Raw genomic sequence first — 14166 nt, 5'->3', positions numbered from 1 at the left:
CCATAATAATTTCTAGCCCCACAGTTCTGTGTCAGCACAAAGACACCTATTGTTACGATGTAAAGCTTGCTGGTAAGCATCAGCTTTGCTCTTACGCAACTTAATGTGTTTTTGATGAAACAGACTTGAACAAATGCTTTTAGTTAAAATACATAATATGTTCGGAACTAACGCATGCACGAAGAGAACGTGCAAACTCCATGCAGAAAGACCTGAGGCCAGAATTTGAACACAAAACCGTCTACCTGCAAGGCGACAGTGCTAACAACTGCACCGCGGTGCAGCCCGAAAAAGTTTGTGCTGAAAACATTAATTAATGAAAGTCTTAGTAGATATGTTTACCCCTATAAGCTTGCCAGAATTATATGGCCAAAAAATGTCTACTCATAAAATGTAAAAAGAAGACTTTCCATAGCTAAATGGCTGCTTTAATCCACTTTTAGAAATGGCTAAAAAATGTTTGTGAAAGCCATCAAAAGTTCAGACATTATTTATGTGAGTTAACCATTTGGACCTTCTGGACAATAAATAAACTAGATAGCATACTTACTTTGATTTAACATATATTCATTTTCTACACATATATATATATACATAGGTTATTGAAGTCTGTTCATCACAACCCTGGAAAATTTTCCATTCCTGAAGAAAAGTTGAAGCCATTTGAGAAACTCCTGTTGAAGCTAGAGGGACAGCTGCTGGATGGCATGATACTGCAGGTAGTTTTATTTCCTTAACAGATTACTGCTTTCATGATTTAAAGTTAATCTGAGCAACAGTAACCTCATAATGTTTAACAGGCCTGTGTGGAGCAGAGATTTGATGACCCAGCCGAGGGGGTAGCTGTCTCCAAAAACAGTGCCTTTGCCGAGGAATTCGCCTTCAACATTCGTTCCATATTCACAAATGTGGAGTCCAAAATTGGTCAGTTTCTCTCGTCTCAGGATAGGCCGTTGTGTCTTACCCATCGGTTTAATTTTGAACAGGTTTATGTCTGTTTGTCATTATTTTTTAGGTGAACCTTCAGAAATTGACCAGAGAGATAAGTACGCTGGAGTCTGTGGTCTCTTTGTCCTACACTTTCACATTTTCAGAAGTGTTGATAAAAAACTCTACAAAGCCCTGCTTGATGTCTGTAAAAAGGTATAGATGTATTCTTAATTCAATTAAGTAACATCCCCTCATCCTTTTTAAAATCTCCAGCTCACAAATGTCTTTGTCTCATTGTTACTTGAAGGTTCCTGCTGTCACTCTGATCGCAAATATCACCTGGTTTCCCGACACCTTCCTCACCGCTAAAGTCCTGGCTGCTGCCAAACTGATGGACAAGAAGAATCTCCAGGCGATCAAAGCACATAGAGACACCTACCTGCAGCAAAGGGCTCAGACATTAACAAAGTGAGCACGAGTTAAGCTCATTTACAATAAAACGCTGTTAGAATGACTGTAATCTCATATCTAGGTATCATTTTGTTCAGGGATGTTCAGTCATACTACGTTTTTGTAACTTCCTGGATGATGAAGATGGAGTCCATCCTGTCCAAGGAGCATAAACATGACAAGCTAGCAGAGGACCACAACAGCAGATGTAATGTGTTTGTGCAGGTAAGCAGTAAAAGGGTTGTGCCAACCTGCAATACTTAGCAGCACTCAGCTGACCTCAATTAGTTTGTTTTGATTGTTAGATTAACTTTCTGTCTGTGGCAGTCTATCTGGGAGGGTATTTAGTAGGGGTCACAATTTGGTGCTTTTTTAGTAAGCTTCAGTCGAGAAAAATAAATAAATACAATTTTTGGATCAGCAGTAAAATAATCTTTTTCAGTTTCTAAAATTTATATTTTATCATGTTCTAAAACTTAAAAAAGTTCATGATGAATAGATAGATAGATAGATAGATAGATAGATAGATAGATAGATAGATAGATAGATAGATAGATAGATAGATAGATAGATAGATAGATAGATAGATAGATAGATAGATAGATAGATAGATAGATAGATAGATAGATAGATAGATAGATAGATAGATAGATAGATAGATAGATAGATAGATAGATAGATCGATCAAAGGTCAAAGGACTACAGAGCATATAAATATTCAGATTTTTTTTTTTGAAAAATACAGAACACAACTCGATATTTTAGTGTGAATGCAGCTGAGAATGATTGAAAGCCTACATCGTTATTTGACATCAATAGCTGATCTTTTTCTCACAGGGCATCCTGTACGCTTACAGCATCGGCACCATCATCAAGACCACCATGAACATGTACATGTCGATGCAGCGGCCCATGACAAAAACATCAGTCAAAGCACTCTGTCGGCTCGTTGAGCTGCTCAAGGTGTGCATCTGCAATTTTAACCATTCCTTTTTTTAGTTCTTGCTAACGTTATACATAATGTTGCAAGTTTACACCATGTGGCTCTCCTCCCAGGCTGTGGAGCACACATTTCACAGGAGATCGATGGTTGTAGCCGATTCTGTTTCACTCATCACTCTGCAGCTCCAGTCTCAGGCCCTCAATGCTATCAGCACTGCAAAGGTAAACACATGAGTAGTTTGTGATATATTGTGCTATATGTTTTTTCTTCTCTACTTGTTTTTGTTTTCCCATAAAGAAAAGGGTGATCTCCGATAAGAAGTACAGCGAACAGCGGCTGGATGTCCTTTCGTCTTTGGTGCTTGCAGAAAATGCTCTGAGCGGGCCTAGCACAAAGGAGCGACGCCTGGTGGTGTCTTTGGCTCTGTGTGTCGGCACTCAGCTGGTACGTTGGAAGATCTCAGTCGTAGCCACAACACACGCATTGCTGCTTCTCTTATTCCCATTTTTTACTGTGTTTTTGACTATTTTACCTAGAAAACCTTCAAAGATGAGGAGCTGCTTCCGCTGCAGATTGTGCTGAAGAAGCTGGATTTGATCAGTGAGCTTAGTGAAAGGTGAGGTATTCTTTTTTTGTATTGTCTAAGAATTAAACCTGTGTAGAGGTGGGAGGAGACTTCCAACATCAGCAGAAACTTTTAAAATCTGGTGGAAATTTTGTGTAAACCCTTTTTTTTTTTTTTTTTTTTCAGTGTTAAAATATAGCGAACACTAATCATAAAATGAAAGAAAATGGGCTTCAGGTTTCTTGATACACAACCTGTGGTTTTTATTTCCCAGAAAATAAAGGGATTGTTGAAAGATATCCTATTTTAAGCAGCAAATCATATTTCTGTTACTTTTATCACATATTTGCAAACCTCAGAGGCAAAATATGCAACAAAAAAGTTGATGTTCTGGACCAAGAATGATGAGTTTTTTGTTTTGATGCATTTTTTTTAACACGCAAAAAATTTATTTCCTCCCATTTTACCGGTTGAACCCTAATCAGAGCTGGTCATGGAAACATTTTCAACTATGATATCCGGCTGCTTACTCGGTGCAATACTAAATCCATCAATAGTTGCAAATTTGTTCACAACTTTTTTACCTACACATGAACAGCTTTCTATCTTTGTTTTCAGGGTCCGGCTCCAGTGTGACTGTAGTTTCCTGTACTGGCACAGAGCTGTCTTTCCGATCTACTTAGATGACGTGTATGACAACGCTGTAGACGCAGCACGAATACATGTAAGAAGACTCTTAACTCACAAATCTTAATGTGAAACTGAAATATAAGGCCAGCTTGTGTTTGACTGGTCTGGTTTTGCTGTTTGTAGTGATTGCTGTGTTGCTCTGTCCTTGTTTCCCTGTCATTGGTGGGAGCAGTACATGTTTAGTGCTCTAAGAGACGGCGTGCCATGTATGCTCCATGCTAAACACTTGGAGTCATGTGACCAGCTGCTGCAGTGCTTCGACAAGGAGATTATGGATGTGTTCAATGAGGTAAGCAACGTGAGGAGCAGCATGAGGTTGTAGTTTTAAAGACATCAAACCTGCTGTGGCGTGTTACTGTGCTTTCATTTTGTTTTTTCAAGCTCCCAAGTACAGGAGTTGGACAATGAAACTGAAACACCTGTCATTTTAGTGTGGGAGGTTTCATGGCTAAATTGGACCAGCCTGGTAGCCAGTCTTCATTGATTGCACATTGCACCAGTAAGAGCAGAGTGTGAAGGTTCAATTAGCAGGGTAAGAGCACAGTTTTGCTCAAAATGTTGAAATGCACACAACATTATGGGTGACATACCAGAGTTCAAAAGAGGACAAATTGTTGGTGCACGTCTTGCTGGCGCATCTGTGACCAAGACAACAAGTCTTTGTGATGTATCAAGAGCCACAGTATCCAGGGTAATTGTCAGGTTTAAACAACCTAAAATACTTATAACATCACAAAAAGAAGAGAAAGACAAAGAATCAGTTATTCTACTCGCTGTGATGAGAACGGACAGGGATGTGCTTTCAGTTACAAATCTACTGCTCTGAAAACCATCTGTCCGCACCTCTCTTTTTATTATCTTTAGGGGTTCCCTATTTACAAGAACGTCGCTCTCTAAAGGATGGGAAAAACAGCGGCATCGTAAACAGGTCATAAACACCATTATCTTGTAACAACACACTTCCACAGTCTCCCCCATCTTAAGATCAGAGTCTCTTCTGTTCAGCGCAATCAGCCTTCCTCTTTATGACCTCCTCATCTGTGACCGCTTCCTTCTCAGCTCCACCTTTGATCCTTGCCTGCAGACAAACTCATCACATCCTTACTCACACATACATCATGAAAGGTTATAAAGATCAAATAGTCAAGTTAAAGAAAAGGAAAAAATATAAGATAAGAAGAAAAATAAAAGATAAAAACTATATACAATTATTCCAACAGTAATGTCAGCATACCACTAAGAAGGACGAACCACATCCAACATGATTAACTGTGGACGCAAGAGGAAGCTGTCTGAAAGGGATGTTCGGGTGCTAACCCGGATTGTATCCAAAAAACATCAAATCACGGCTGCCCAAATCACGGCAGAATTAAATGTTCACCTCAACTCTCCTGTTTCCACCAGAACTGTCCGTCGGGAGCTCCACAGGGTCAACCAGGGACAAAACTTGAAAGTTGCAGCTCTGTCTTACACTTCTGTCCTCTTACATCTCATTTAATCAGTGACACACAAAGTAATGTACAATTTCTATTTGCCAACCTGTTTCATTAGTTGTAAAGATAAAGTGGAGAGAAATTCACCTTTTGTCAACGTTTATGGCTAACAGTTGGTAGCCTCAACACAACAATTAACAAATCCCACTGGTTTACCCACTCACATTAGGAATGTGCCTAATTCAGGTTTAGATCTGAGTTCCACTTCTGAGGGAAGCCCATCAGTATAAAATTGTCACATCAGTCTCAGAGACAGGGTCGGGTTGGTTGGGGGATAATGATCACAATGGATTATTAGTGTCAGGTGGGCAGCTGAGATTAGAGTATTTTATGTTAAACCATGGATAGAGCTGAACTTCCTCTGCTTATATGAAACTGACTTCTGATGGGATGCGGTAGCGCTGGCGTTTCCTTGGACTCATCATACTGTGTTTTTTATTAGGAATCTGGGGGTTGTCTTTGATAATAATGTCAAATCTGAAGAACAGGTCAGTGCAGTTATCCAGTGTTTATCATCTGAGGGTAATTAGCAAAGTTAACCTGTATCTTCCTCTTGATGCCCTTTGAAGGGTCATTCAGCCCTCCGTCTTTTCTAGACTGGCCTACTGCACCTCCCTTTAAGTCGCTCCTCCACCGTCTGCTGTAATGAGCACATTACCCCAATATTGCATTCTCTTCACTGGCTGCCTGTTTCTTTTAAAGTTGTTTTTAAAAGTTGCTTTTTAAATGTTTAAGTGGTCTGGGACCTTCTTATCCTTTTGAGCTCCTACATAGCTGTCGTGCTTGTAGAGCCCTGAGATCAGAAGATCAAATGCTTTTAGTTGTTCCAGGGACTCGACTTGTGACTAGGGGGGACAGATCCTTTCCAGCTGCAGCTGTTGGACAGTTTTCCCTATCAAAAAAAAGATCCAAGAATGCAGTCATAGTTACTTGTTGAATCAACACTGTTGATGTCTTCATATGCAATTCGCACAACATTTTCCCATGTTACAGATTGCAATCTTCTCAACAGGTTCCTGCCTATTGTCTCGAGTCGATGCCTCCTAAGAATGTCAATTTTGTTAATGGACAACTGGTTCAACAGTGAAGCTTTAACTACTTCCTGCAAAATAAACCAGTCTTATACCAAAACGAGTGACCTTTTTAATCAATGTGTTAAAATAATTTCGACCACTGCAAACTGCTGATGTCATCAGTAACGTCCTTGCATTCATTGAAGGTTCATCTATACCACCTCAAGTCCCTCCCACTTTTGGATAAAATCCAGTATCCAGTCCAGTAGACGTACTTGGTTTTTCCAAGTGTAGTATCCTGTTTTTGTTCATTCCAAGCTCCCAAAAAGACATGCGCTCCAATTCTTGGCTATATTGCATCAGACTTTGCATAAGACTTTGTCTGAAAATAGGCTTCATTTCCATAGTAACACAACATCTGAACTCTCTGACTACTGTCCCAGAACCTTTAAATAGATGACCCTTCTGTGGTTTTCAAGGAGTGTTTGTATTAGAAGAGATATTCTGCCTGTCTGCAGTCTTGCTTCTTTATGTTTGTGAAACACCAGTTTTTGGAGTTTTACTGATGCTTATTTTTATTCCCACCTCATTGCAGCACCTCCTCGACAAGCTTTGTAAGGAGATTGAGAAGGATCTACGTCTGTCTGTCCACACCCACCTGAAGCTGGATGACAGGAACCCTTTTAAAGTTGGCATAAAGGACTTGGCCCACTTCTTCTCTGTCAAACCCATCCGATTCTTCAACCGCTTCATTCACATCAAAGGTGCAGAAAAACTGTCAAACACGTACACATTTATCATTTTAGGAGAGATTTCCTTGTCCTGCTCTGGTTCTTCACATGCATACACACATCCAGGGCTTTTTTATTCTGATTGCTTTTAAAGATCTCTGCCCAAAATGCTGAAGCATCTGAGGTTTAATCTAATGGATTTTCAAAAAAGGAGATCTAACCTGAAAATCTCCAAGTTCAAGTTGCAGATTATTATTGTGGCGCAGCGTTCCATTTACCTTGTAGGTCAGAAACCGACTCCTAGCTTGAATTCATCGAAAATGCTTTAGTTTAAATGTGGTTTTCAAAAAGGGGTTAAATTCTAGATATTCTTCAAACTGATTTTGTTTTTTGTGTCGGTCCTCTTGTGCTGACCCGTACATGTTTTAGGCAGCAGCTCACAGACTGCTGCCATGCTGAACATTGAAACATAAACTCACAGTTTAAGCCAGTTCCTATTTCTCAGTGTGTGTGTGTGTGTGTGTGTGTTTACTTAAGTGTTATATTAATAATTCTTACTCTTTATACTCTGCTATTGCTTATGTAAAATGGATCGTTTTTTTTATTGTTTTTATTTTGGTTTGATTAAAAATCTCCAGAAGGTGTCAGAGATTTCCAGGAGGAAACTCAAACCGTTTCAGGGTTCGGAAAGAATGGAATAGGATTTCAATATTTTCTTAGTCTGGATAATTATGGAAAAGGAAAATGGAAAAATATTTATATATCACTTTATTGATTACTCTATTGTCTAAAATTGGGATAGGTAGGACTTCCTTGTCCTCTTTTTTCCTGTCTCATTCCTGTTTTCTTTCTGTCCTTTCTTTGTTTCATTTCTTCGTTTGTTCCTTTCCTCCTCCATCCTTCCAGTTTCAGCTTTTTCCAGATTCCATGTTTAGTATAGGTTCATAAAATAGATATACGGGTTGAGTTTGTGGCTCTTTGTACCTGGTCTCAAACATCACCGGATGCAGATTGAGGTAAACACCCTTACATTGTGGACCTTAATTATAAAGTAACTTAAATGGTGGCAAAAAGAGCATTAAACAACCAGACTCAAGTGAACAATGCTTCTATGAACCATTTTATTAACCTGTATGCAGGAATAACACACACAGCATACACATGTGCACTGAGCTTCTCTGAGCTTGTTTCACACAGATATCCCCTCACAGGGTCACACAACTGCATAGGATGTGTTTCCTATTTATTGCTTTCTCTTAGCACCTAGAACCTATCAGGATGCAGCTTCCCTAGCCTAGTGAATATGTAATGGGCAGAGCTCCATTAAATCACCATTCCTTAACACGCCATAAACAAGCAGCTGCGCACTCACTTAAATCAACCCCTTAAAACCTTGATTCTGTTTTCCCATGACCTTGGTAACTCAAAGAAAGCATGCCTGGTGCTGTGACATGTGTAACGGGATGAGGGAGAGAATTTAACATCTTAAACATGTATGCACTTGTTAAAAATAAACCAATGCAGTTTGAAGTTACTGTAAAGTCGTAGAAATTCACCTTGAGAATGCTTTAAAAGTGCTCGGAATAACCTTTTTGAAAGTTGTAAGAACCCTGGAGCTGGAAATGTTCCTGCTGCCATTAGGAAAACCTTTTTGCTCAGTGGCTCAGCTAACAATTATTGGAAACACAAACAAATGATAGTGTATTACTTTGCATTTTTTTGCCTTCCAACACTATCTGGGTACTTTTGTTGACATAAGTTGTTTAAATCTGTCGGAATGAACAGTCTGGTCATTTCATTTTGCATGCAAGGCAGCCGTACTGAAGCTTTAGGTCTCGGTTAGTGAGATGCCTTCAGCTTTTTAGGTCGGAGTTCTACCTTAAAGGGCTGTTTTTGATTATTTTTTGCTTTCCTAACTTGCAACTGCTAATTAAATTCACCGCATATCGATAACCATAAAGCTACATTTCAGGTTGGATTTTCTGTTACAGCCATTCGATTTAGATTAAAGGTTGGCAGACTCTCCACAAACATTTACTTTAACTCCAAGGATATTTTAGAATGTTTTTGTTGAGATAAAGTGATGAACCGATGCACACGCATGCTCGTTAATTTGGCTTGCTCAATTCACCTCTGCAGCTTTCCTCTGTTACAAACTAACTTACAACGCATTGACCCTGACCTGTAAATGCTGTTTACTATTTAAAACTTGATCATCTAAGCGTAACTTTTTTAAAAGTTACAGAACTTTTATTGTTATAAGTAAGACTATGATTTTTGTTTTTAATCTTTTTGCAGCCTATGTGACCCACTACCTGGATAAAACCTTCTATAACCTGACTACTGTTGCTCTGCATGACTGGGCCACCTATAGTGAGATGAGAAACCTGGCAACACAGCGTTACGGGCTCACAATGACTGAGGCTCACCTTCCCAGCCAGACACTGGAGCAGGTAGGGGGGGGGGGGCGGTTGCACTTCACACATTATGACAGAGGGAAACTTTTCAATGAAATGCTTCATTAGCTGTAACCGTTCTGCTTTTATCAGGGTTTGGATGTTCTGGAGATCATGAGAAACATTCATGTTTTTGTCTCACGCTACCTCTACAACCTAAACAACCAGGTAGGACTCAGCCACCTTACGATTCAGACACCCGTGTTGTCTCTGCCGTCTCCACAGCAGGCTCTGAACTGATGTTTCCCTGCAGATCTTCATAGAAAAGGCCAGCAACAACAAGCATCTGAACACCATCAACATCCGTCACATCGCCAACTCTATCCGGACACACGGCACGGGCATCATGAACACCACAGTGAGTTTTCCTTAAGTACATCTGCATGGTTTTCCTATTGTCTGGAATAATGCGTTTGCAACAATTTTTCTGTCCTGTCAGGTCAATTTCACCTACCAGTTCCTGCGGAAAAAGTTCTACATCTTCAGCCAGTTTATGTACGACGAACACATCAAGTCCAGACTCATTAAGGACATACGCTTTTTCAGGGAAATAAAAGATCAGTCTGACCATAAGGTAGTCTTTTCTCTCTGGTCAAGTTCAGTAACTGTAAAAACAATGAAGTAGATTCATTCCAAAAATTCTGGAGTGGTTTTAGAAGTCCAGTGTCTCTTTAAAAGTATCCACAACTCTTTATGGGGATGTTGTGTGACAGACCAGTACAAAGCAGTTCATCATTTTGAAATGGAAAGAAAAAATCGCATGGTTTTGAAATGTTTTAAAAATAAAAATCTGAAAGGTGTAGAGTGGATTTGTATTCAGCCCATCATTTGTAGAGCCACCTTTAGCTTTAATGAAACAAAACATTCTGTCCACTCTTCTTTGCAGGCTGAAATTCTCCACCACACACACTGTTTTTCCATGTTTGCCAAGATATTACATTTTGGTCTTATCTGACCTGTGAGCCTGTTTATCTTCTGTCCAACAGATTATCCCACCTGAGCTGTGGATCTCTGCAGCTCCTCCTGAGTTACTAAAGGCCTCTTGGCTGCTTCTCTGAATAAGGCATAGATGAGTGTAGTTCAGTTTGTTTGCAATTCACAACAAATGAAATCTTCAAGACGCTTTACAAGACTAAGGGATCTGTACATATCTACGCAAACCAACTGACATCTGAAGTCTGGATTTTATTTTCGGGGTATCAAAGTGGGCTGAAGTCAGAGGCACCCTGCACTTTTCCAATTTTTGTTTTTGAATAATTTTCTATTTACCTCACAGTTATGGTGGCTGTAACACAACTAAATACAAAGGGGTATTCAAGGGGTTAAATGTTTTTTTTTAAATGCACAGTAGATGCAGTCTCTAAATCTCTCTGTGTGGCTCCCCGTCTGTTATTGCCCATATTTCACTTGCTTGTTGTGTGCTGCAGTACCCTTTTGAGCGTGCAGAGAAGTTCAACCGTGGCATCAGAAAGCTCGGCCTCACTCCTGATGGCCAGAGCTATCTGGATCAGTTCAGACAGCTCATCAGCCAGATCGGTGAGAATTTCCTCATTACATAAAAACTCAGACTTTCATCTGCAGGTGAAGGCAGCAACCTTTAAACCCTCTTTCTGTCAGGCAACGCCATGGGCTATGTGCGCATGATCCGTTCTGGGGGCATTCACTGTTGCAGCAGCGCAATCAGGTAAACGAAAGTAATCTTCTTAGTGTTTTTTTGCAGGTGTAATGTTTAAAAGTACAGTTTCAGCAAGGTATTTGGTCTTACTGCATTATTTTTAGATTTGTACCAGACCTGGAAGATATAGTCAACTTCGAGGAGCTAGTCAAGGAGGAAGGACTCTCGGAGGAAACCCAGAGATCTGCCAGGTAGAAGCTTAAATTTCCACAATTTGTCTGGGAGGCCATTGATGAGTTTACTTGGATTCAATTATTTTTGGGGGAGGGGGCCACCACATGCCTGGTTTTAGCCCTGGGCTTTTGTAAAAAGTTTAAAACTTTCACCAAAACAACCATTAGGTGTACTTCCATAGTTTGTCTGCAGGTGGCACCACATCCATTCAAATAAATAGAAAACATCATCTTCTGTTCCTTCACATGGTCATTTTGTATAATTCCCAGCGTTCTGGATTCAGTGTTGAGCGATCTGACCAGCAACTCTGCCGAGGGGACGGAGTATTTCAAGATGCTGGTGGCCGTGTTCGCTCCTGAGTTCCGAAGTGCAAAGAATATGCACCTGAGGAACTTCTACATGATTGTTCCCCCTCTGGTCAGTGCTACGTGATGTTCTAATTTGTCATCTGTCTGCTGTCTGCTGAGCTAGTGACCACATATATCACTTTCAGACTGTGAATTTTGTGGAGCACTCAATCAGTTGTAAAGAAAAACTCAACAAGAAGAACAAAACTGGGGCTGCCTTCACAGACGATGGCTTTGCAATGGGTCAGCACAAACAGACTAAAAGAATCATGCTGATCTTTTGCTTCTGTGTCAGCTAATGACTTTGCCTGTTTTCTCTTAGGTGTTGCATACATTCTCAAGTTGTTGGACCAGTACCTGGAGTTTGACTCTCTGCACTGGTTCCAAGCAGTCCGAGAAAAGTACAGGAAGGAGCTGAGCGCCGTGGCGAAGGAACAGACCGTGCAGTCCTCCGGTCAGGATGAGAAGTTGCTTCAGACTATGAATCTCACACAGAAGAGACTGGATGTCTACTTGCAGGTGCAGGGCTCAGCCAGTTTAATATTCTTACAGTACCTTTTAGAAGTATTCGTCACAATCCAACAATAAACTTCAGTTTATTTTATCTGGGTTTTTGTAATAGACAAACACAGAGTAGGATCTGTTTGTGAAGTGGTTTGTATGTGTTGAGCCCCCCTTTACTTTAATAACCTAAATTAGAAGTCACCTGATTTAGTAAACAGTGTATATGTGTGTAATATGATCTCAGAATAAATAGCTATATCCTGTGAAGGCCTCAGGTCTGAAAGAACAAATGAAAACCATGCATAGAGGTTTGTGGTTGTAATGTGAAAAAGTGCAATGCTTATGCAAAGTGTGCTAATAAAACAAGTCATGTTTGCATGCTTTATACTGTTTTCTTTTCATTGCAGGAGTTTGAGCTGCTTTACTTCTCATTAAGCAGTGCAAGGATCTTCTTCAGAGCTGACCAAACAGCAGCTGAGGAAACCCAGGAGAAGAAAGGTAAAGGTTAGTGTACTGCTGTCAGTTTAGTGTGTCAGCCATGCTAAACCACACCCATCCTCCTGTGCAGGCTTAATTTTCAAATGAAAAGCTAATATCAGACATTGTTTTTGCCCCTTTCTCCTCAAGAAGAAGCTGGGAGAGCGGGAACGTCATCAGAAGGCTCCATGTCTGCTGAATCCTCCTCAAAGTGAGCCTTGATGTGAGACTAGATGGGTTTTTCTGTATTATTGAGCTCTGCAGAGGAAGGATCCTGAAGAAAGAAGCTGATGTGGACCCCACTGATCTCAGTGTGTGTAGTCTGTGTATAAATGACTGAAAAGTACCCAAAACCATGGCTGTTTAATATCCCCCAGTCTTCACATTTCCGTTTTTTTTAACATCCAGTACGTTGTAATTTGTTGAACTTACACAAGCGCCTGCTACTTGAACTGTTATAAGGTAAAAGTGAATCATGCTTTACTTCTCAGCCTCAGCAGACTGGTGTGAAAATGTTTACAGACATCAAAGAACATGTTCATGTTCAAGTGTTTTGTGTCTTTGAACATTTTTACATTGTGTGAATGAATCTTATGTGCCTTCAGAAATTTGGGGAAGTTGCTTTGATAATTCATTTCCAAACAGTAATGCCCAAACTCCAGTGTTGTTGCACATTTTCCATTTCATAATTCAGAAGTTGCCATGGTGAAAATTTTAAACAGTTTTTGTAAAATAGTTTCCATTTGAGTAGAAAACATTTACTAGATTTGGTTTATGATCTGGATGTGATTTAAACTGTTACAAATCATACTGGTGGCTTCCAATTTCAGATGATTTCACTACTTTTCTGGACCCAGACATCTACAATATTTTAATTCGTACAGAATATTATACTAAAGTGATCTGTGATACCTTCATCTGTGAAATTCAGAAAATAAGAGTGAATGCTGTTTGCTATGTAAACCCAGACCCAGTGTAAAAATTACTGCTTCAGATGTTATTTAAATATGAACCTTTTTTTTTTTTTTTTGAGAAATTAAAATTTTCTTGTTTCTAGTGGAACAACAAAGATTTCTGGAAACGCAAATATTATGCGTTTTATGATTTTATACCCAAATTCGATACCGCTGCAGACTTTTTCAGACTGTAGAAAGTTACCACAAGGTGAAGTACTTTACTTTTTTTCCTGGCTTTTTTATTTCCCTGTTTAACACACACATGTGGCACATGAAGTGACACCTCATAAAATAAAATCCTTGTTGGAGAAGAATTTTATGATTACCTATGTTTGTCTGTCTTTATATATTCTTAGAAAATGTTTGTCAGTAAGATTAAGCTTGAGTGTGACCTGAGGGAAAACTGTGCATGAACAATTGAGGACCTAAGGGTTTGGTCTGGGACTCTCCTGTTGCAACAGATAAGAAATATTTAATCTTACTATAACCTACTGGTTGTCTCACAACATTATTTAAAGGTTTAATTTCCACCACAAACTTGGTGTCAGAAGTAGGATTCCTGGAGTGGTCATCGGGGACAGTGACTGGTGACCAGCAATCCTGGAGGTAGAACTCCAGTCTATTACCTCGTATAGGTGTTTGGTAAGGGAGGAGTAGGCCACTTTCTTCGATGGCCACCGCTGGAATCTGTTGAGAATTAAAATCATTTAGTTTCATACCATGTGCTCAGTCTGCATGTGTAAACATAAAACAGATTTAACA

General features: G+C 39.8%; 1 protein-coding gene across 1 annotated transcript in view; it reads left to right on the top strand.

Annotated features, from left to right (window-relative positions):
• Positions 1-13718, top strand: part of washc4 (WASH complex subunit 4) — a 32277-nt gene extending 18559 nt beyond the window's left edge. The window contains exons 10-33 of the mRNA XM_047347620.1: positions 599-719; positions 801-924; positions 1016-1143; positions 1238-1398; positions 1479-1605; positions 2218-2343; positions 2437-2544; positions 2621-2767; positions 2860-2939; positions 3507-3612; positions 3751-3867; positions 6680-6848; positions 9114-9268; positions 9365-9439; positions 9525-9629; positions 9711-9845; positions 10699-10807; positions 10889-10955; positions 11051-11137; positions 11390-11537; positions 11614-11710; positions 11790-11986; positions 12379-12475; positions 12599-13718. Of these exons, the coding sequence (XP_047203576.1) occupies positions 599-719; positions 801-924; positions 1016-1143; positions 1238-1398; positions 1479-1605; positions 2218-2343; positions 2437-2544; positions 2621-2767; positions 2860-2939; positions 3507-3612; positions 3751-3867; positions 6680-6848; positions 9114-9268; positions 9365-9439; positions 9525-9629; positions 9711-9845; positions 10699-10807; positions 10889-10955; positions 11051-11137; positions 11390-11537; positions 11614-11710; positions 11790-11986; positions 12379-12475; positions 12599-12663 (2851 nt within the window). The 3' untranslated portion in view covers positions 12664-13718. The remainder of the gene's footprint in view (positions 1-598; positions 720-800; positions 925-1015; positions 1144-1237; positions 1399-1478; positions 1606-2217; positions 2344-2436; positions 2545-2620; positions 2768-2859; positions 2940-3506; positions 3613-3750; positions 3868-6679; positions 6849-9113; positions 9269-9364; positions 9440-9524; positions 9630-9710; positions 9846-10698; positions 10808-10888; positions 10956-11050; positions 11138-11389; positions 11538-11613; positions 11711-11789; positions 11987-12378; positions 12476-12598) is intronic.
• The last annotated feature ends 448 nt before the right edge of the window (positions 13719-14166 follow it).

The sequence above is a fragment of the Girardinichthys multiradiatus genome, chromosome 2 (assembly GCF_021462225.1).
Source record: "Girardinichthys multiradiatus isolate DD_20200921_A chromosome 2, DD_fGirMul_XY1, whole genome shotgun sequence".
Lineage (NCBI taxonomy): Eukaryota > Metazoa > Chordata > Actinopteri > Cyprinodontiformes > Goodeidae > Girardinichthys > Girardinichthys multiradiatus.
The sequence above is the reverse complement of the archived record's forward strand: the minus strand, read 5'-3'. Positions and strand labels throughout refer to the sequence as shown.